The sequence below is a fragment of the Seriola dumerili genome, unplaced genomic scaffold (assembly GCF_002260705.1).
Source record: "Seriola dumerili isolate Sdu_G_001 unplaced genomic scaffold, Sdu_1.0 BDQW01000092.1, whole genome shotgun sequence".
Taxonomy (NCBI): Eukaryota; Metazoa; Chordata; class Actinopteri; order Carangiformes; family Carangidae; genus Seriola; species Seriola dumerili.
Window position 1 is genome coordinate 699,243 of NW_019174347.1, and position 23,515 is coordinate 722,757.

At 41.2% G+C, this 23,515-nt stretch overlaps 1 protein-coding gene across 1 annotated transcript in view; it reads left to right on the top strand.

Moving 5' to 3' along the window:
* The first annotated feature begins 7,997 nt into the window (after positions 1-7,997).
* Positions 7,998-23,515, top strand: part of dpy19l1 (dpy-19 like C-mannosyltransferase 1) — a 28,849-nt gene continuing 13,331 nt past the window's right edge. Inside the window, exons 1-10 of the mRNA XM_022746186.1 lie at positions 7,998-8,384; positions 8,797-8,821; positions 8,923-9,010; positions 11,701-11,838; positions 12,811-12,931; positions 16,772-16,865; positions 17,140-17,197; positions 18,781-18,872; positions 20,065-20,164; positions 22,904-22,981. Of these exons, the coding sequence (XP_022601907.1) occupies positions 8,162-8,384; positions 8,797-8,821; positions 8,923-9,010; positions 11,701-11,838; positions 12,811-12,931; positions 16,772-16,865; positions 17,140-17,197; positions 18,781-18,872; positions 20,065-20,164; positions 22,904-22,981 (1,017 nt within the window). The 5' untranslated portion in view covers positions 7,998-8,161. The remainder of the gene's footprint in view (positions 8,385-8,796; positions 8,822-8,922; positions 9,011-11,700; positions 11,839-12,810; positions 12,932-16,771; positions 16,866-17,139; positions 17,198-18,780; positions 18,873-20,064; positions 20,165-22,903; positions 22,982-23,515) is intronic.

The window sequence follows — 23,515 nt, forward strand, 5'->3', positions numbered from 1 at the left end:
TCACAGGGCAGGAAATCGCAGCACAGGGCCAAAGGAAACAATCTTTCTGCACTGGCTTAAGCCAATCATGTCCTCTCTCTCAACCCGCCGCTTGGCCTTTCGCTTGCCCTCCGTCTCGCTCCTTCTGTCTCTTCTTTTATTTTTTCCAGCTTTCCGTCTTTAATTCTTCATTGCATGCTCACAGTCCTCAAATATATCTGCCTTCAGTTATGAACTTCTTACGAAATATCATAAGCCCATAAATCCATCCTCCCCTCATGGTCTTTTGTTTGTGTTGATATGTTTGTATATATTTTATATCGACACTAGTGAAGCACTTTGTAACTTTATTTCTTTCTTTTTTGTCAAATATTCAAATAATGTATTTTTAAAGCATGAGACAGTGAAAGGGGCTATTGCTACATAGCCAACGTTAGCATTAGCAGCTGTTTCTAGAAGAAACGATGAAAGTTCAGCATCAAACTTCATTCCTTTACTCACCTAGAGCTGTCTCCACCAATGTTAACTCTTGTCTGTATCATGTCTCTTCTCCTGCTGAAGTAAGCATGCTAACCAGCTAGCCTTGGCCCCGTCTTGTCACTTTTCCGATAGCGACTCACTGCAGCCTCTAATCTGCCCTGAGGACATAGCGCTGCTCGCAGGACGTATTATAACCTCTTGTCTTTTAAATGCAACGACGGCTGAAACTCTTGCCAAGCCACAATCACCAAAAAAAACAGTTCAGCGGCAAAGAAAACTTACAAATAGCTCTTTTAAGAAGGACATGCATTGTGTATTTTGTTGCACATCCTTGTTTGGAGCCTTTTTGTATTTTTATTTTTCCAAAATAAGAAGGAAAATTTGAGTTTTTTTCAACCTGGCTGTCGCGGGTTGTAGAGATTTGGAAAAAAAACATGTATCTTGTGTCAACTTATAAAGCTAGTTTGGTTAGCTGGAGAGTTGCCCATAAAAACAAACTAAGTACAGTTACAATGACTAAACTAACATTAGTTTCTGTTTCAGACAAAACCATTTCAAATAATTCATATAAAAAATTTAAGTCATTTGGAAAGTTTCATGTTCCTCATGCTCTTTGCTGATATCTGTTGTTTTGCCACGTTTCCTAGAACGGAGGCAGCGAGGAGACAGTTATAATGACCCACGGTCAGAACGGCCACAAGTATGAGAATCTGAGTTTCCAACTTCCCTCAGGGTCAAGAACTGGACCAGAAATTAAGTTTTCAAAAGTTTTTCATAAAAGAAATCCATGTGTGTTTGACGGAGCTGGAATGAAAATTTTTGGTGTGTTGGAGAAACCTCTGAGACTGTTACTAGGCAATTAAACTTGTTTAAAACATATTCATGGGTATCTATGCAGCGTTAACATCAGTTCAGTTACATCTTACTCATTAAAAATGGAATGGCTCTAACATGCTGATATGAGTTTGGATGAAAAGCCAATAATGATCAGTCGTATCAGGTAAAAGACCAACACTGTGCTGAGCCACCAGCAGCTCTGCTCTAATGAAACGAAGCAGCAGCGGCTCTGATGTGTATCAGACTCCGTTCTGCCTGACGTCTCCTGCTCGGTTTATCTCTCCATCAGCGGAGCAGCAGGTGAACCGGCCGACAGCTTTGTCCCGGGAAGCGAGGGATTCAAACGCCCAAGGTCAAGGTGCGCTGGTAATCCAGGCAGCTGTGTTACCAGGATTAAGATGAGGCCAAGGCCGTCGCTCTGTCCACCTAAAACAGCTGTTGCCATAACGATGACCTGGGGGGGGGGGGTATAACAGCTGTAGCTCCTGCAGGAGTTAGAGAGACAGTGCTGAGACAGTATGATGTCAATCCACATACGTTTCCATCAGTTACATTAACGATGAAACTGTTTAAATTATGTAAATATGATAAAGTTTTAGTATCTGACACTAAAAATCACAGACAAACAGAACAATTTCTATACCCACAGTTAAAGAAGAAAATAAACCACAATGCATTACAGCCACAGGACATCGTGTTTTAGCTTTGATACTGCGGTAAAACTCACTCTGTTATAATATTATTATTGTCTCAGTTTATATTCGCTCACAGGCAAATCTCAAAGTCGTCAAAAATCACTCTGCAAACAAAAGAAATCATTAATATGCAGACGTCCAACAAGTTAGAGGGAAAGTTGATTCTCCAAAACAGTGAATTACAGATTTACATCAAACAACACCTGCAGAAATCCACTGAACATGACAATATAAGAAATCTGTTGAACCTAGTTTGTGTATCTGAAGTTAAGTTTCTTTTCTGATTTGATTTTAATTCTCGTTTTAAGCTTAAACGCACCATTTCTAAACCCTAAACACACCTCGAGCAGGAGTAAGAAGCAGGCAAAATGTCTCCTTCTAAGATGTAAATTTTCTTTCTCACACACACACACACACACACATACACACACACACACACACACACACACACACACTCTGGTTGTGACAGTCACTCTCTCCTGCGGTCTGACTGATGTGGTGTTGCGGCCCCGGGGCCCCTGGAGAGCACTAATTGAATTGGTTTCCAGAGAATACTAATGGGCCTTAATGTTGAGATAACTGATACTCAAACAACGAGTGATCATTGACAGCATGTGTTTCTGCTCCGTAATAAACATGTCACAGGAACACCGGGAGCCAGTTGGTCCGTAAATTTATTCCTCCCCCTCCTCATGTCCTCCCCACCCCCCACCCCCCCACCGCCTCACCCACACACCCACACATGTGGATGTTTGCACTATACTTGTGAGGATCCTGTTCCGTCTAATACCACTAAAATGCAGGTTGTGCAAACACATATACACACATGCAAACACATGTGGATCTTGACAATTTATCAGTGATATTTCACATGGACACACACACACACACACACACACACACACACACACACACACATACACACACACAGGATTGTGCCCATTGCTCCACCACTACAATGAGGAGGTTAGTTCAACAAAGACTGAATCGTGCTTTCGCAATTTCATAATTACCAACTATTGTGTTTCAGGTTTGAACGAGAAACACACACAAACATTCAGAGTTAAAGCTACACAGACACACAGAGACGCCTTACCACTGTTCCTTGGTTACATTGGCGTCGATGGGTCCCCTTGCTGTTCAAGCCAGAAGCCGCCTCATCCTCCACCTCCTCCTCCTCCTCCTCCTCCTCCTCTGCTTCCTGGGTTTTTGGAGTCGTCCCGGAGAAGAATGCGCAGCAGAGACGCCCTCAGAGCTCCGAAACACAGCTCACTGTTTCACACCTCAGCACTGACAATATATCAGACAGATATCTGCTTTAAGCTGGGAACACAGTCAAACAGAAAAAAAAAAAGAAGCTGATCACAACACCAACTTGGTGAGCATTCAGTGCACACCGGGGAGGTTTAGAGGTCAAATGTAGCGTGTTGCCTTCTAACAGTCGTGGTCAGCGCAACTGACAAATTGCTAAGCCCTGGCTCCCACAGTCGTTGCTGCTTCGCCTCTCAGACTTTTCCTCTCTCTCACAGCACGTACTGCAGTTCACTATGATAATTGTGACAGATTTACCACTTGAAATTCTTCAGACAATGGTTCCTTGATTCCTTGAGTTAGACAAAAGCAGGCTTCTCATTTCAGGCCATTGATCCATCCAAGAAGTTTGGAGACGCTGATGGTTACAGAGTGCCTCTGGGATCGATGTATTTTCGTTGGCCGATCTGGACGTTATCATCAACCTTCTTCGCTCGACAAAAAGCCAATGGGATTTTAAAGTTGTCTTTTTTGATTATTGCAGAGAATAAACTCTGTGATAAACAAAAGTTTATGATACTGACATGTTTTGTTCAGCGTGATAAGCTAAGCTACGACTGAACAACTGCAGTTTGTGGGAAGGGTTTAGCAAATCGTCCGCAGCATCAAACATTTGATTTTATGACCAATCCTGCAGTTTGAGCTGGTCAAAGACTGAAATCTAAGCACAGGTGACTGTAATCTGCAAAGTCCAGTCGTTAAATGTCTTGCTGAGTCTTTTCTTTTGTAGGAACATGGTTTAATATGTGTAGACTCAGCTATATTTTGTCCAGGCCAGCTGTCTTTAATTTGCAGGAGGTCCCTTAAGCAAGACGCCCCATGAAGCGTCTTGGAGAGAAGGTGTCATCACCCCCACCCCCCCCACCCCCCCAGCCCCAACACTAACTCAGCCAAAAAAGCCCCTGGCTGTACCCACCCACACTCTCGACCCAGCCAGAGCCTCTGCCACGCTGTGTTTGGTGTAAAAACAAATTCCCTCAGTGTAATCACATGCTGAGCTAACAGTTTTCGATAGCTTGTCCTTCACCGTCGTCCCGTCCAGCGACACCTAGACGTTCCTGACAGCCCCCGACGACCACTCAGCCTCAGTTATTGTATTTTGGTGAGGCTCTGCAGCCATGAATCGGCCGGGAGTTTGAGAGAATACCACCGTGTGAGAGCGAGCGGGGAGTGGGGGTGGGGTGGGTTCATTTGGCGGGTTGGAAATTGGGGTCGATGATGAGAGATGTGGCACGCAGGGAAGGGTTTTTATCCCATGCAATGTCCACATGTGCTGGTGGTTTTCTGGCGTGGCTTTGGACAGGCGTAATGGGGAAGGCACAAACGCGTGGCGCTCCAACAACAACTGAAGTAGGGTGGTGTAACAACAAGCATCCTGTCAGATGTGTGTGGGTAGTGGGAAGCCCTGTTTGAACACGGCAGTTACATTATTCCACTACGTGAAATGTGAAATAACCAACTTTTGCACAATTAAAAATAGTGTATTCTTGTGGGATCCCGTCACTTATAGTAGGAAGTTTAAGTTTTCGAGGGACAATTGTAGCATTTCTTACACTGTGTAGATTTATAAGAAGATAATAACATCTGCAGCACTTTCTTTTATGGGCCCAATACTTTTCTTAACTACGTAACTGTAAATTCTTAGGAAGTTTCCAAGAGAGAATCTGTAATTTGGTAATAATTATAGAGGAAAATGAAACAGTGTTCAATTGGTGCTTTTCCGATTCCAGTCTGCTATTATTTTTAGCACAGCAGAACATCTGAACATTCAAAAATGTGAATTATATCGACAGTAGAACATAAAATCCAACAAAAATTAATTAAGAATATCAACAACTGCTTATTAATTTGATTTGATTCAGGCCGCTGCCTTAAAATATTATAAGAATACATGTCTCTGAATATTGCCTCTATTTCTCCTGTATGAATTTACTTTGGGCTTTCCAGTCAACTTCATATGGTTTAACTGTGAACTTGTTGCCACAGTATGAACTAATACAGAACAAAATAGATCATCTTGGAACTCGACTCAACGTTGATGACTCGGACTCAGACTCGGACTCGGACCCGGACTCGGACTCGGACTCGGGTGACGGGGACTCTTCTTCAGTGGCTCAGACTTGAACACTGGGAACTCATAACTCGTCTCGGACGGTGAGATTAAGTGACTCAACCGCAACACTGCTTTGACTAGACGAATACACCCAATGATCTAACAAATATTCCTTCTCCCAGTAAGACATGTTCCGACTCAGTGGCTCTGTGTTACAGCCCTGAGGAACTGAGGAACCCCCAGCTGATCAGATCTCTGCACAAACAGCTTTGAGTCTGTGTTCATCTCACAGTTTCCCACATGCAGCCTTTTGGCTCTCAGTGTTGAGCCAGCGGAGAAAACAAACACACTGTCTCCCAAAGCTTGTTATCCCTGCCTGGTTTTCTCACCCGCATACCCTCCCGAAACCTACCGCCACCTCGCCCTGAGCAGGAATGGGTGTGCAAGGTTCCCCGGTGGGTGTCTGTTTGCAGAGTTTCAGAGAAGCTGTCATGATGTCACCACCAGACGGCAGACAGTTTTTTTTCCCCCTCTTACTCTCTCCCTGTCTCTCGTCAAGCTTCCAAGCTAAACAGATGAGATCAACTCATCTTTCCCGATGTTCCTGTCTCTGTCGCCAGAGAGAGCGCCACACCATCCAGATTGAAACTATGGCCCAAAGGCATCGGCCTCACACTGTCTGCTAAACTGCCAGAGTCCTCAACTGCCATATTTTTATGAAAATAGGATTTTCTGTTTCCATTTTATGGCCCAGGAATCTGCAGAAATCTGCTTCCATCCAGGGATGATGGTGATAAGGCCGGTGATAAAATGTGAAACTGAAGAAAAGCAAAGATATGAAGAAAAACAACTACTTTTTAAGAATTAAAAAATGTGTGAATGAGTATGAAGCCCACATAAAGATTATAGAGTAAATGATATATAAGTAAATAATCTCTAATCAGCAGCAGGCAATCAGAGCCACTGCTGTGAGGTGCAATGTGAGATGTTGAACAGTGAGTTCAGGGTTCAGATACAGTATACGGTGGTCCTTTAGGGCCATCTACTGGTTTCAAAGTGCTGGTGGAACTTGCTTGATACTCTCAGAAACACTGAGGGCAAATTACAGCCAGATTATATCCATAAATGTAAATACTCTGAACAGAAAACATGTTCTCCTGCTCTGGTTAATGAGGTTAAAGGCAATGTTTATCAGACCATTATATCAATCTACTTTAGCCTTTTGTAATCATTTTGAGATTCAGATCTAATGTATCCTAAACATCAGAACGCCTTGTTCTAACCTTGCTCTGTGGAATAAGATGGTTAACTAAGAGGCACATGCTTTTGTGTGTTACACAAATGCCTAATTTAACAGAGATTGCATTTGGAAGTTGTTGGGAACTGTTCCAACCCTGGGATGTGCCTACACTTCAAAACAAAATGAAATAGGAAAAGCCTTATTGGGATCTGGCTGTATTAAAGTCTATTAAAGGCTATTTAAAAAAAAACAAAACCTTAGCATCCCCATTAAAACGTTATGGTGAACCAAAATGGGACGTTCTCAATATGTTTTTAAAGGACCAAATGAACTTGTTCCTGCAGAGAAGGCTGTGGTGCAGAGTGGGGACCAGTGGGGGGCGCCATGAACATACTGTAATCATCAGGGAGACGTTCCCTGCTCACTATTTTTTGCACAGCTCTTTTTGATTGACTTTTGTGATAATTGTATTTGCTCTTATATACTTTTGACTATTGTGCATTATGTGAGACTTTCCATATATGAAATATATATACGTATAAGATAAAAAAAATAAAAGCACAAAATTAGCCTGAATATGAAACCTGTTAGAAATTGGAACAATTTCATGTATTACCATATATGTACCCCATACAAATATGTATATTTATGTATGTATGCTTATATTGTAGACATATGTTACATATTTTTATATCCATGCCCGAAGCCTGTCAATATAAGTCTGAGACCACTTTCCCACATTAGAAGGATAGACATGTTTAAAGTTAATGAGAAATTAATAATGAAAACACATATAAACAAGAAGGCACAAGATAAAACTAGAATTTTTATATTTATGTTGTTTTAATGAACATACATATATAAATTGAATATAGTTAATAGATATGGTCGCAAAATGTTCATCACATAGATGTTCTTTAATATATTGTATGTACATACATATGTGATGATATATGTATATACATAAACATGTACATATATATGTGTACACATACATAAATTCATATTTCATACCCTGCTAATTTACCGTAAATAACTGTGTTTTTTTTATTCCCGAGAATGAAGGTGTAAATGTTGTTTCTCTGCTCTGAGGGAGGCATTTCTGTTGGTAAATAAATTGAATATCGGCCTATTTTGTCAGAAAATACTGGAATAAGGCCACAAAGTGCCAATGATGTGCAGGTTGTTAAACTGCACTTTTACCGTGACCCCTAATGTGTTTTTGGTTTTTTTTTTGTCCTTTTTTTTTTTTACTGTATTACTCTTCGGTACCTACTACTTGACGTTGCCATGGTTACCGCCAGAAGCTCTGTAGTGCCGCTCAACGTCCGGTTGGGGGCGAAGCTTCATCAGATTTCTACGAGAGTCAGTGGAAGCGTCGCTCAGGTAGTAAAGGGGCAGATCCGAGGACCAGATACGAGCAACCGTGGGGCTGCTTAGCTCCGCTCACACACACATATACACACACACATACACATATATACACACAAACACACACCTCGGGTTGTGTTTTTTCCCCCCTCCAACGGCTCCGCGGCTGCCTAACCTCGGCTCTTCCTGGAAACCATGGTGGCTAAAAACAGAAAACAGACCGGGAAGAGTCCAGCGACCCAGGCTGACCGCGACAAGAGCCCGCTTGTTTCGCCCCCTGGCAAAAGTAACATCAGGCGACCAGGCAGGGAGGGCAAAGCTTTCACCGGCTCTCATCCAAACGGGCTCTCGGGCATCAGACACAAGCTTGGGCTAACTCCCTCTGCAGTCGTGAAGCTGGGAATCACTCTTCTCCTCGGTAAGTTAGGAGCGTTAGCCTGTTAGCTGCTAACGACTGCTAACGTTGTGTTTTTTTTTTTTAGCATTAGCGGATCCGCTAAATTAAGTTATCGCTGCTGCTGATCTGTTGGCTAACGTTAGCTCACCTAAACACTAGCTCACCAGTTAGCTTCCTATTGTTGCCATTCATCAAAATCCCATCAAAGTACCCTGGGTTCTTCTCTGCAGCTACACACGTGTTATCAGGTTTTCTGGCAAAGTTCAAGCTAATATTACTATGATTTCTCCTCGAAATGCACAAGAGTAAATGCATCAAATATCATTATCCAAGTTTCCACCCCAGTGGCTTTTCTCTGGATGTCATTGCAGTTTTACAAACAGAAAGTGAGATTTATTTTGCAACACTGAAAGTTACTTCTCTCTGTCCACAGCTGCTTTGACTGGATATCTGCACTGGTAAGTTGCTCTATCAGCATGTTATTACTCAAACAGCACTGCTGTAAATTGCTATGAGATGCAGCTTCTTGTTTAACACATTTTCTCCTCCTTTTGATTAGGTATCACCTCTCACAGCTGTTTGAGAATGACAGACACTTTTCACATCTGTCAAACCTGGAGAAGGAGATGGCTTTTCGGACAGAAATGGTAAATGCTTCCTTGTTTTTATTGGGGATGGTGTTTTGAGGCTGATGTTAGCCAACAGCCACATGCTTGACTCTTAAGTACAATTTCAGGTACAAGACTGATTAATCTTAAAGGAGAAGTTCACATTTTTTCAAGTCTGTCTTCAAACAGTAATCGTAAAAGATTGTAACAGGTTTTACTCGTCATTTCAATGTAAGTGATACGGGACAAAACCTAAAGTTGTCATTCTGTGTAAAAATACATTTCAGAGTTTATCTGAAGATAATGACACTTCAGAAGTCTACTTGCTAGTTAGTTACTTTCCCTGTGTCACAGCTCAGCATGCAAACAAGCTAATTTGGTGTTAACAGATACTGTAACATTGGTAGATATCCTCATTATTTGTCTAGCACAGACAGCTGAAACATCATATTAGTATCAGATTAACACTAGAATGCATTTTTGCATGGAAGAAGGACTTGGATGGATGGATTTTTTTCTAATCATTTTAGGTATAATTTGTCAGAATTTGTTGAAAAATGCGCAGCTTATCTCATTCTTCTTCTTCATACCTGTTTTGTATGAACAGCTGTCCAAAACCAATTGAGATTCAATATATAGACATATAAAACAGAAAGAAGCTGTTACCAGGAAATATTTGACATCTTTGCTTGAAAAATGACTCAAACTCAGTCTGTTATTTAAGCTCTAATACTGTGATTCTGTTAATATGAGACTCTTGTTATACTGTGTGTGACTGGGTTCTGAAGTCAACCTAATAAGGACTGTGCTGTGGTGGATAGGCAACGTGCACATATCCACCCTCCTTTGCCTTTGCAGTCAGATTGTTTCAACAGATTGAAAGATGTGAGGACATGTCATCGTTAGAGCGGAAACCATTAATCGACTAGTCGACTGACGGAAAATTAATCTGTAGCTATTTGACGATCAGTCATTTGTTTGAATCAAGCAGATCATTCCCTAGTTAAACAAGACATTTGCTTCTTAAGTACAGGGATGTTTCTATGTTTTCTGACAATAATTAATCGAAGAAGAAGAAGAAAATAAGGGCATATTAATGATAATAAATATGATTGTGAGTTTTCAGCCATAATCACCATAAAGGTACTGTTGCTTTATCCTTCTGTTCAAAAGCTTTCAGCCTCAGAAAAGGATGTGATGTCATGGTTCGAATGTGGTTTATTAATAAATATTAAGCAGCGCGATCAAAAACTGTAGAGTCCATTTGAGCGATTCTGCAGTTTGTAATCTGGCAGTGGATTATTGTCCAGAACAGGGGTGATGACACAGCACTAGAATAAAGACTTTGACATCTTGCATCAGTATTTCTATTTGACGACGGAGCGAATTTGCAAAGCAAAAGCTGAACTGAAGGTGAACTTCGACCAGTGAGTCCCACAGAGCTGAAAGCCTGTGGATTGAGCCAAAACAGATAAAAATGCAGAGGTGTTGTGTGTCAGTTGCACAGGTTTCAAGTGAAGTGAATATTCGTAAGCCAGAAGAGCTATATGACCAAAGCTCAACTCCTTCAACTTCGTATCATCTGCACAGTCAGAGAAAATTATAATTTCTTTTCATAACAGTATAAACAATTGTGGACTCTGCAGCTGTCAGATGCTGTAATAAAATGTTGGCACATGCCTAATATCTGTGGTTTTCTGTCACGTTTTGCCTCGAATGCTGCAAAGTCAGCTGCATAAGAGCAAGATCTGAAAAAACATGTGTGATTTAATGCAGCATATGTTTAATGCACCGCAATAACTGTAAAAGCTGCTGATGCTCGACATGCAGCTCAGGCTTCACAACCTTTTTTAAGAGATGACACTGAAGGTGACAGTTTAATCATATGTAAGCTGAATATTTTTCTTGCTGTGTGCTACCAGATGGGCTGTGAGTCTGTGTAACTCACGCCTGCTTCCTCTGTCTGAGTTGTCTGTTGTAGAGTTATATTTAGTGTCTGTCTCTGTCTCTCTGGATCACTCTGCTGTGTCTCCTCCTGAGTCTCTGCTTTCTCCTTTGTTTCTCTTGTTCTGCCTGTCTCCATCACTCACTTGACATTTCACAGATAGATGGATAGATGGGACAACAAAAGACAATCGTGGGAATACATGTTACTGAAATGTGAGGAAGGGGCTACAGGAAGGAGTTCAGGGTCCTAGTAGCTAAGGGGAAAAAGCTGTTTGTGAAACGTTTAGTCATTTAGTGGACGACGACCTGTAGCGCCTCCCAGAGGGAAGGAGCTGGAGGAGGTGATGAGCAGGATGTGAGGGGTCGGAGATGATCTTGTCTGCTCGCTTTGCAGTTCTGTGAGTGTGTAGAGATTCAGCTGAGGGAAGTGGTTTGCCTTGTCAACAGAGGATGAGATAATGGAGTCAGTGATGGCTGAGAAGAACACGACGAGAAGTTGTTGCTTGATCCATTTTTTTTTTTTGTTTTGTTTTTGTTTTGTTTTTTACGACGTCTGAGGAAGTATAGTCACTGTTGAGCTTTTGCAACGATGTGTTCAATGTTAGTTTTCCACTTCAATTAATGTGTGTTCCAAGGAATTTGAAAAATGGTGATGGAGTCTCTGTTTATCTGCCATGCAACAGAAGTCAGTAATGAGTTCCTGGGTTCATTCACCACCAAACCTCTCTCTCATTTTGAGTTCATGAGTTTAATCTATCATATGTACTTTGTCTTGGTTCCAGGGTCTGTACTATTCCTACTACAAAACCATTATTGAGGCTCCCTCTTTCCTGGACGGCCTCCACATGGTCATGAACGATCGGCTGACAGAGTATCCCCTGGTTATTAACACACTGAAGAGATTTAATCTCTATCCAGAGGTAATGTTGACATGTTATTCATATGATTTGCAGTGTGGTAGCGTCGCCCATGTCACTGTTAACCTATTTTATTTGTTGTTATCAGACTCACACTAAAAGTTCAAATCTTACAATAAATCAGTGTCAAGAAATTCTTTTATTTTTTGGTGCATTGGTGAGTGTCTCTGAGTTCAGTTAAAACTCATGGATCCACTGAGCTTATTAGCAAAGGGCAGTGTAGAAACACCCAAGTGCTGAAGCAGCTTCTCATTAACTCAAGGACAGGCCAAAATTAAACCTGCCTCTCGTCTGGTTTAGGGCTGCAACTAACGGCTCGGTTAATTGTGCTACTCCAGTCTGGTTTATGTGCACTCTGCAGCTGCTTTCTGTACTCAAAGATCATCTGTGAGGGAAGAAGCTGCACTCTGTACAGAAACGCCACTGTATCATCAGAGTGGACTGAGTGTTTTTCTAGTTCCAGCAATTCACAATAGATCTTCAGAGATAATAGCTGTGAATCTGAACTCTCAGTATGTTATTTATTTTATTATTTCAGTGAGTTGGATGCATCAACATTTAAGTAATCATCAGATCAGACTCTGTATTGTCAATAATAAATATGAAAAGACTCAGATCAGGATCTGAGCCAAAAAAGAAAGAAGAGCACCTTCCAACAAAGAGTATGACAGAGGTTGTACAGCTGAGCAATATTACAAGGCAGCTTAAGAACTCAGTTTAAAACTGATTTCGCTCATTAATGAGCTGTTTTTATTTCCTGGATTCACCAGAGCTAATCCACAAAGCAGTGCAGAGAAGATCAACATTTCCAGCTCAGGGAAGCAGTCAGTAAACGACTTCTGCAGGAGTACAATGAGAATCCCATGTGTCTGCTCTCCTCAGAGATAACAGGACAGAAAGGTCCTTTCAGACATGTTGTTTGAATAGGCTTTTCACTAGCTGTCATGTCTCCCGCTGTCCGCCCCCTCTCCCCAGGTGGTCCTGGCCAGCTGGTACCGGATGTACACAGGTGTAATGGGCTACTTTGGGATTCCCACGAAGATGTGCTGGTCCATCAACAGAGGAGAGGGACTCACTCCTGTGGATAGCTGCGAAGGTAAAGACTGTCGCCATGGAGCTCCAGTCTCCAGTCTCAAATAGGCTCATCGGTGCCTGCATACACACACACACACACACACACACACACAGACACACACACACACACACACAGAAACACAGACACACAGAAACACAGACACACAGCAGGTTGTGTATCTACATTACCCAAGCACATAGTATCACATTACTGCCTGGAGCTCCAATGACATTTGAAATACTCTCACTGTTGAATTGACCGGATGACTAATTTCTTCACAGTCTTTGATGATTTTCTTCACTCGTGGACAGGCGCAGTCAGAGCGGCCTCATGGGGAGTTGGCAGTTAAGAGAAAATGAATAAATTTTATAGAAGGAACTGAACAAAGCCATCAAGCACTCTTGATTCCTGTTTTTGCTCAACTGATTATTAAAGGATCAGATTTTTTACTCTAATCCTCAGGTATGATTTTCATATGCACAGATTAAAAGCAGCAAAGCACAAGAATAATATTATAACTTAAGACGGCAATCAACAATTATATCCATTACTGATTAATCTGATTACTTTTTTTAATTAATCAGTGAATTGTTTAGTCAGAAAATGGTGAAACAAGTCAAAGATCTTTAAACTGCTTTTGTTTCACCAACAAGACATTGAAATGAGATAAAGCAGCATAATAAAAAAAAACCCCAAAAAGCAGCAGATCCTCACACTGAAGAGCTGGAGCCAGAAAAAATGTTTGGCATTTAGGAAATATGCTTATTTTCTTTCTTGCCAAGAGTTCCATGAGTGGATTCACAGCAGTTTCACGTCTGTCAGTTCAAAATAAGGCTACAGCCGGCAGATGATTACAGCTCATTCAGAAAGTGTTCAGACCCCTCCAATTTTTCTCACATTTTGTTCTGTTGCAGCCTTAAATGCTTAAATGCTTAAATAAAGAAAATCTCTCATCAATCTCTACTCAATACTCCAGAATGACAAAGTAAAAACAGAGTTTTAGAATTTTCTTTTGCAAATTTATTAAAAAGAAGAAAACTGAAATATGACATTGACATAAGTATTCAGACCCTTTTGCTGTGACACGTGAAATTTAGCTCAGATTCCTTCCGTTTCTCTTCATCGTCTTTGAGAAGTTTCACCTGCAGTAAATTCAACTGATTGGACATGATGTGGAAAGGCACATTTTAAGGTCTCACACCTGACAGTGCAGATCAGAGCAAAAACCAAGCCGCGAGGTGAAGGAGCTGTCTGCAGAGCTCAGAGACAGGGTTGTGTCGAGGCAATGGCTTCAGGAAGGATACAAAATATTGCGATACAGTGAAGAGCTCACCTTAGCTTAGCGTCGAAACTGGAAACAACTAGCCTGGGCTCTGTCCAGAGATAACAAAATCTGGCCTCCAGCAACTCTGAATCTCACTAATTAACACATTATATCTTGTGTGTTTAATCTGTAAAAGGTCTGTGAGGTTGCCAGGCAACCAGCAGAGACGCGGAAGTCACTAGCCCGGCCAAGAAGTGGAGTAATATATATTCCTTGAATCAAAGACTTAACTGTCACATAAGACAAAAGAAAAGCAGCAAATCCTCACATTTGACAAGATGAAACTAGGTGATGTTTCACATTTCTGCTTGAAAAATGGCTTCAAACAATTAATTACTTATTAGAATTCTAGCCAATTGATAGTAGATTAGTAATCAGTTAACTGACTAATCATTTCAGCACTATTGTCCATACAAACAAAAAAAAAAACTTAGATGAGATAGAATACTGATATTAACAAAGAAAGACTCACATCTGAAAAGCTGCAAAACAAGATGGCAAAACATTGCAGAACAACAGGTAGAACACAGCAGCAGCAAGGGAAACAATAATCATTACAGCAGCCCTGAGGGAAAGAAAAATGTTAACATATTACACAGAAGTAGTTTTTTTTTTTTATTTTCAGACGCATTTCCCAGAAGAATCTGCTGAGAGTAAACAAGCGAAAAACAGGTTTCAGCTTTCCTTTGTTGAGCTGCAAGTCTCTGCGCGTTTCTGTCAGTCTCATTAGTGAAGCGAGCCACTACAGGGTCAATGCTTTCACAGTGTTTACATAAACCTGACGCAAGCTGCCTTGCACAAGAGCCAACAGTCAGAAAGAGGAAACATTTACTGTAACAGTCAGTCGCTGTATTAGTTTCATGAGATGTAGAATGACACAGCGAAGGGCAGAGAATATGTTCGATTTTCAGGCTGAGCTGTTGTTGTTGTTTTTTTTCCCCAGTGTGTTTTTGTTTTCGTTTTTTTCTCAGTGGTTTTTCCGGTAATTTCCAGTCACATCGTGTTGATGAAACAGCTCTTAGTAATGTCAGCACATTTCCACGTATCTTGTTAGTCATTACAGCCTTGTCAATCTGCTCCGTGTGCCTGCTAATTTTGTCTGGCAGCGTCGCTGAGAGGAAATTATTCGATGGTGCTTGAAATGCAGTTTAAATAAGGGTGTGAAGTAAAGTCCATTTGTTGCCATGAAAACCCTGTGTTTACCCACTGGCACAAATTGAGGAACCTCGTTTTCTGTATCAAAACTCAACTCATTATTATTCAGTGTGATTTTAATTTTACATCTCCTGCTGCTGGTTAACACACGAGTTGGTCAACGGGAATATGTTCTGTAAGACTTCCCCAAATGTTAAATGTTCTCTAATCTAATCTAAACTCCTTTTATGATCCCTCACCGGTTTCCCACCAGAAAATATGGCCATTCGTTTGTTAGGGAGTTTTTTAAGCATGAATGACCTCGGTGTGTAAAATCTTTTTTAATTGCAAGTTGTACAGCTGCGCTGTTCTTTATATTTTAGCATGATAGTGTTTTGTGTCGTGATTCAGTGCATCGTTATTCAGTGTTAGACCCTGGACAGTAAGTTTTGTATGTGACATGGATCAAACAAAACACAGCTTAAACCTAAGTATGAATTGCATACTTAAGGTCACACAATCATGTAACAGAAAAACACGAATTATTGTATGCACATACACAAATTGTACATTTTAGAGCTTATATGTCTCCTATAGATTTTTGTGCATGGGACAGTTTCCAAATGGTGTTTTGGAGCCAACATGAAATCACAGAAGGGGGAAAATGTGGCTGAAAATAAACTCAGGCCACAGAAAAACCTGCAGCAGGGGATCAGGGTATGTGGCGTCCTCGTAGGTGGAGCAGAGCGCCGTGAATTTATCATCCTGGCCAGGAGCTTTGCAGAGTTGCTACCTCTTTCAGGGGCTATTTTTGCACTGACCTGACTTAATCACATTGGAGTTCTCCAAATTACACCGCACCCAGAATGCAAGAGGCACAGTTTGAAGGAGACTTGTGTCACTTCCACATTAGTAAAGACTGAAGGTGCAGCAGAATTCAGAAAAACGTTGTGAACAAAGATTCACCGTTTCATCTCCTCTTACAGTCAGAGCTGCAACTAATGATTGTGATCATTAGTTATTAATCTGTTAATTATGTTTTTTGTTAATAATGTTTTCTATAAAATTTCAGAATGTATTAAAAGAAGAGTCCACAGTGATAACATGCTGATTCTTAGCAGCTCTTAGCATGTTTACCATGTTCACTATCTTACCTTAGTGTGTTAGCATGCTAATATTTTGCTAATTTTCGGTTGATAAACGACGAGTCAATGATTCATCAATTATCAAAATAGTTGTCAAATCATTCTCTTGTTTACTGTCTCATTAATTGATCGATCTTTGTAGCACCAGCTTTAGTCTCCTCGAGCTCTTGTCTCCATCAGTAATCCTTCATTCTGTGTGTGTGTGTGTGTGTGTGTGTGTGTGTGTGTGTGTGTGTGTGTGTGTGTTGTGCACATTAGGCATGGGTGACCCGGCATATTTCTACGTGGCCTGCGTGTTCCTGCTGAACGGCGTGATGATGAGCCTGTTCTTCATTTACGGCGCCTACCTCAGGTAGCTCCTTCCCGCCCGGCGCTCTGTCCTGTCACGCTCCGGCGGGCATCGGAGAGAGGAGAGGATGAATTTTATGGTCCATCTCATCTCTCAGCTGTCACACCCAGACAGAAAAAAAACTGTTTTTTGGTTTGCACCTGACAAAAATATGGATTTGAAAGATCGGATGGAGGATGACCTTTCTGAATCTGTCTGCTGCTATCTGCCTCTCTTATCATGCATCCTCATTTTCTTTTTTTTTGTCTTCTCTCTCTCTCTCTCTCTCTCTCTCTAGTGGCAGCCGGCTGGGCGGTATTGTTACCACAATGTGTTTCTTCTTCAATCACGGCGAGGTGAGCGCACAGTCCTTTTCCCCCCTTACTATCAGTGTCTGTATTTTTTTAAATGGCGAAGCTTTGTAGCTCAGTGGAAGCCTCTCTGGGTGTAAGCCTCTGAAATGTGTAAAACTCAGAATGAAAAAGCACTCAGAGAAGCAGAGGGTGGTTAATAGGAGCTCATTTCAGCCCTCAAAGGAGCTTAGAGTTGTTTTGGGCTGGCACTCAAAGCTGAGTCCCTCCACCCACCTCCTCTTCTCCAGTTTCCTCCAGAACAAATAGCGAGTCTCTATTTTTCCAGATCAATACACTGACATTTCAACCACACACACACACACACACACACACACACACTTACACTCAGTGTTTCTCCGTCCCTTCAGACACCCTTTGTGACATTTCAGGAGCAGGATTTTCACATTTGGGGTTGGAAATGAGATGCTCTGAGGTGACAAACGTGTGAGATTATAGCGCGAAGTGTGTTATTGTGTAGAAGTAACGGTGTGGGATTTTATCAAGTGACAGAGTGAAGTTCCTCTTTTACAAACCATCTAGAATATGTAGCAGCCAGGGGACGGAAAACTGATGTCACGATCACGTTGTTTTAGTTCCTCTATACAGATCCAGGTCCTTTTAATACAGAGTATCTGCTGATACAGAGTCCAATCCATTACTTACACCAGTGGTTCTCAAAGTGCGGTCCGGGGACCCTCAGGGGTCCTTTATGGGGTTTCTGGGGGTCCCTAGCAAAAGGGGGAATAATTCATTTCCATTATAATCGATCCATAAGTAACACAATGCCAGAATGTATGATTATTGTGTAATAAAACATCTAAAAGCAAAAATCTTACCAGTTGGGGGTAACGTGGGAGGACCTGTAATCTAAATGGTGTCAGTTCAGGGGTCTTTGCTTGAAATTTGTGCGCCTCTGGTGCTCGGTATACACGTTAAAACTAAATATATACCGTACATAGGAGCAGAAGATCTGTGGTGTGTTGATTAGATATGCATCCTCACACTGAAATAACAGTGTGACACTTTGTTGGACTTGTTGGAACAACACTGTGGTTCTACAGAAGTGTTACAGAGTGGAGGTTCTTCCCTCACAGATGACCTTTGGCTGAGTGCATGGCTTGTCATAAAGAAGATCAGCTTTACAGCACCAGCTGGTAGAAAACAGAACAGTTAAGCATAAGTATGTGATTTGTTTTATTTCAGTTGATACCAGTGGAGGATCTGCTGAGGACATCTCTGCACTAAACATATTAGTAGTATGTCATAATATGAGACGTACGAACATTTTCAGCATTTGTGGAAACAGCGCAACCTGCTGACCAACAATAAAATAAAGCTTTGGACAAAAACATCTGTCAGATAAATGTAATGTCAGTCCTCTGAGAAACATCTGCCAGCAGCAGAAAGAATGTGGAACACATCAGTAAACGGATGGTAGAAATGTCCCGCTCCCTACAGTGTCCCAGACCATGAAAGGTCGGCATGAAGAACACACGAGCCTCCTCGTCTTTGTGTATTAACACAAAATCATGTGTCCATACAGGATTTAATAACTTTTTCTTGTATGTGTTCCTGTCTGTTATCAGAGCACCCGTGTGATGTGGACTCCACCGCTGAGGGAGAGCTTTGCTTACCCATTCTTAGTCCTGCAAATGCTGCTTCTCACCTACATCCTACGGTAAACTCACCTTCAGTCTCCGTCTGAAATCACTCCTCCACATGTCCCCAATAAGTCTTTTTCTTTTACTTGTTGGCAAATTCTCCACATCAGTACATAAAAAATACCAAAATAAAGAAGAGTCATTTTCTTTCTTTAATTTTATGTTGAAATCTTGCGTTGCCATTATTCTTACCCCTGTGCAATTAATCTTTTATTTCAGTGAACATTTGGTATTCACTCCCTTGAATCCAATTATATCTTTATGCTTGTGATTTACATTTTATTGTGTCTTCACTCCACAAGTGAAACACTTGCTCAAACAATGACAAAGAAGACAAAGACGTGAACTCTGAACAGCTTTTGCTTGGATTGGATTCATACTACACGCACACACCAGGATGTCAGGGTTCACACATGTACACAGTCAGTTTTATTTGTCCTGTTCTATCAAGTTATTTGTTTGGACGTTAAACCTCGATTTAAAAGCCTCATCGATGCGTGGGCTACAAATTAGCTTCGTCTAGGTGTCCTCTAATTATTACATCTGCCGCACCACCTATCTGTGTGTAACAGTGTTTATCTGTTATTTCTGTTGAAGAATGACCAAATTTGTGATACGTGGATCCATCAAAAAGCTAGAGAAGAATGTGGTTTTCTTTCCATTTAACAGCCTGTTGAACTGTAAATATGTGAAATAACCAGAGGAGATCAGAGAGCTGTTTCCCTCTTAAAGCATCACAAGCTACAGTTTCTAACAGTTTGTCCTTTGTGTTGTAATTACTGGGGTGAAGTGGAGCTTGCCTCTGTTGTCAGCCTGCTCCTCTGAAGCTGGCTCTTTGGTGAGATAAAGTACTTGTCACAGACCAGTAATCTTCTCTCTGCACTTCAGCCAGCGGACGCCACCTCGAGTTGTGCGAGTGCAGTCGGTAAACTGTGACTCATATCAATTTAACAGTTTGTATTTCTCACTACATAGCCAGGTCTTTGTAGTACACTCAAAGTGAAATTTGAACGTGTGTGTGTGTGTGTGTGTGTGTGTGTGTGTGTGTGTGTGTGTGTGTGTGTGTGTGTGTGTGTGTGTGTTCTCTCAGTCGTCTTAATACATCTTCTCTTATCTCCTTTACACCCACACTCTCTCACCACTCCATTTCTATTTCTTTCTTTCTTTTTTTTTTCCCCCCTCTCTTCTGTCTCGCTCTTCTCTCCCCAGGACACGGAACCCGAGCAGGACGGCCATGGTCGCTCTGGGCATCTCCAATTTGTGCTTCATGCTGCCTTGGCAGTTCGCCCAGTTTGTGCTGCTCACTCAGGTAAACAGAGCGCCAGAGAAACATTGAGAGGGAATGTGGGAAGAAAGGAGATTGGACAGAGGAGATTAGAGAGAGAGAATAGAGACTTGGAGAGACCAGAGGACTCCGACAGGGAGGGAAAGAGTTCAGACATTGGCAAAGAAATGAAGAGGCAGGATCGAGAGAGAGAGAGAGAGAAGAGACAGAGAGAGTAGGGCTGCTCTATTATGGCAAAAAAATTTAGATCACGATTATTTAACACGATTATTCATTTACTTTGGAAACGCAACGCATTTACTGAGTGGACTTTCTTGAACTTTAAATACAATTCAATAGAAAAACAAATAAAAAAATTAGTGCAAAAGAGAATGTGATACAATAAACGTTTTATCTCGATTATCTTGTTCATAATCGTTGGAAGCCCAAATCGTAATGGAAAATAAAATTTGATTAATTGCCCAGCCCTGAGAGAGAGGTGAAATTACAAGAATACACCATTTTCATCTTCATTTTATTCAAGCTCTTCTAACACACAGTAGAAAAATATGCATCTAAAAACCTAATAATATTAGAGGTGGTGTAGTTGAGGCTGTGGAGTTGAGATTCTTTCAGACGGGCAAGTAATACGTTGGAGAGTGTAGGCTGGCAGATAGAAGAGCTGCAGTTTTAACCTTGACTCCAGAACAAAGGGGTCACTGCTTCGAGCATCTGTGCTCAGCAACAGTTCAGCCCACGCTGTCGGCGGCTCCCTCAGGCCATTTTAACAAGAGACGAGTTATTTAACAGCCGTTATGTCTTTGTTTTTATATTTTCTAAGATGCTAATTGAACACCTCAACCACGCTTGTGTGTAAACAAACCAGATGCTGCGTATGCACCGTCACTGCTCAGTCCTCAGTCTACAAAGAGAGAGACGACTGACAGTAATGATCTCTGTATTATTATGGTCCCTCACATCCCCTTTATTATTGCGTACCCCTCATATTTATTCAGTGTACGGTTAATTTTGTTTCAGTTTATGCAGTATCAACACAACACCGTTTTGTATTCAATGAATCAACTGCTACACATGCACCACCGATGTGGAGTGGATGCACAATATATATTTAGGGCACTAACTCCACTGCAGAAAAAGGCCAAATCTAAAGACTGTAAAGGTGAGACTAATTAGAGATAATGAGCCGTGTGGGTTGACGCTCTAACAAGCATCTCAGCCACCGATATAATGAATCTCAGCACAGTCTAACAGAAGTTAATTTGTAAAATTTCTTCTCACCATAGAGATCCATCAGCTGCCAACAGAAAACACTCAACAATATTACTCCTACACTGTTGGTGTCTAATTTCATGAAGTGACTTATTTAAAGAATACTAATTACATGTTTATGAAAAGTGTAAACTGGAAATGTGTTAATAGATTTGTCTAATATATATTCACGGATGCAACAGGAGATGTGTTTTATTATTCAGCAGGACTCCATAAAAACAAAAGCACTATCAGCAGGCACTGAAATGAAGAACGGCAGCACTGGTTTACATAATGGGTCTTTAAAAAGCACTGATTTCAAAAATTTCCTTCATTTATAAAGGTCTTAAATATTCTCTTAGGTCTTAGTTCCATTATTGCAGACCACTAATATTCACATGTGGACCTTAAGGTTATTTTTTAGTCGGTTAATCCTCCCATCCATTTACCCATCCATTGTCTGACTCTTATCCAGGTTCACATTGTGTTTAATGATTAATTAATGATATTATTAGGACGGATTGTGATACACCTGGGACGTAGCAACAAAAATGTGATATAAATGTCAATAAATTCCTGCACTTGGTAAATCATTCAGGGCTATATCATCCCTGCTGGTTTTCACTGATGCATGTCCTTCACACATGGGCCAGTATGACCGTAAAACAAGAATTAAATCACATTCTGTGTGGTGTTAAAATGGTCTTTTAAAGTTTAACTTAGTGAAGCTACAGACTTTATCATTTCAGGCCTGGTCCATGTCGGATTTAACGTAATTAAAAATCTAATTTCTAACATCAGTATAGTTTTTGGAACATTCCTAAAGTAACTTTCTTATTTTCTACTTTCGCTGGTGTTCATTTGTGACTTAATCCAACTTTATATGAGTTTGAGTTTATCGTGTAGAAGCATGTTCTGTTGTAGCTACGCAACAGTGAGTTTATTATATGCTTCTTATATAATATCATTGTGCCATTATTGAGACTCTCGGTCTCTGCGCCCTGTGCAGCTCTGCAGACAACAGGAAGGAGATCTTTCTGTCCGCCGTCTGTCACAGGTGCCGTGCTCTCTAGTCGAAGCTGAACAGAGTAGGCGGACTATTCATAAGAAACCCACATCAAGCTCATCACAGTGTCTGGCAGCGCAGATGTGAGAACACACACTGCTGCGCCGTTATCACATTTTACAGCCATGAAAACAGAGGCTTTACAGTGGGAGTACAGTCCTAGTTTCAGCTCTCAGATTTTTATTTTATCGTATTTTGATTGATCGATTATCCTTACCTTGACTGGTTGCTGTAAAGAACACAGCGTCTTGTAAGGATTTATAAAGCTGAGATTTGTAAACTGTCTACGTGTCCTATCTGTAAGCAGATGTAGTAGTTGAAAACCCAGAGTGGTTTAAATTGAACTAATATAATACATATAATATAATAAAGTCAGAGCAAACACTGATGCATTTTTATTGACTATGGATGTTTTCTGGAGTGTGTGGTTGACTGTTTTTTTGTTTCAGGTGGCTTCTTTGTTTGCCTCCTACATCCTGGGTTACCTCGGCGCCGCCAAGATGCAGTCCATCCTGGTCACTCATATGGTACAGTAGATGTCTCCTCCAAATCCTGCAGTGTTTCTTTTTTCCTTACCTGACATTAACTGGTCGCTGGTGCATCATGCAGAGGCACTGTGACGAAATTATTAAGAATTAATTAAGACAAACACCCTGAATAACACTGAAATTAGGAGGAAAAAGCTATGTGTGTGTGTGTGTGTGTGTTTGGATCATGTGTTGCACCCAACACAAGTCTTTCCAGCTACTGTCCTCTGAGGTGTAATGTGCTCTGCCTCACTTCTCCTTATCTCACCCGCCTCCTCGGCTCGAAGAATTTCACACGAGCTGGAAGGACGACGCCAGTGGAGACGGAAATGACTTTCTTCAGTGTTAATTATGCTCAAGTGCGCGTACCAGTGCCTTTTTAGCATTAAAGAGGGGAGGATATGTGGTTCACTCTGCCAAGGACAAAAGTATATCTCTGTATGTGAGAATGTGTAAAGATGTTTTTGTGTGTGTGTGTGTGTGTGTGCGTGTGTGTGTTACTCTGGCCGCTCGTCCCTCTGCTCCACATTCTTT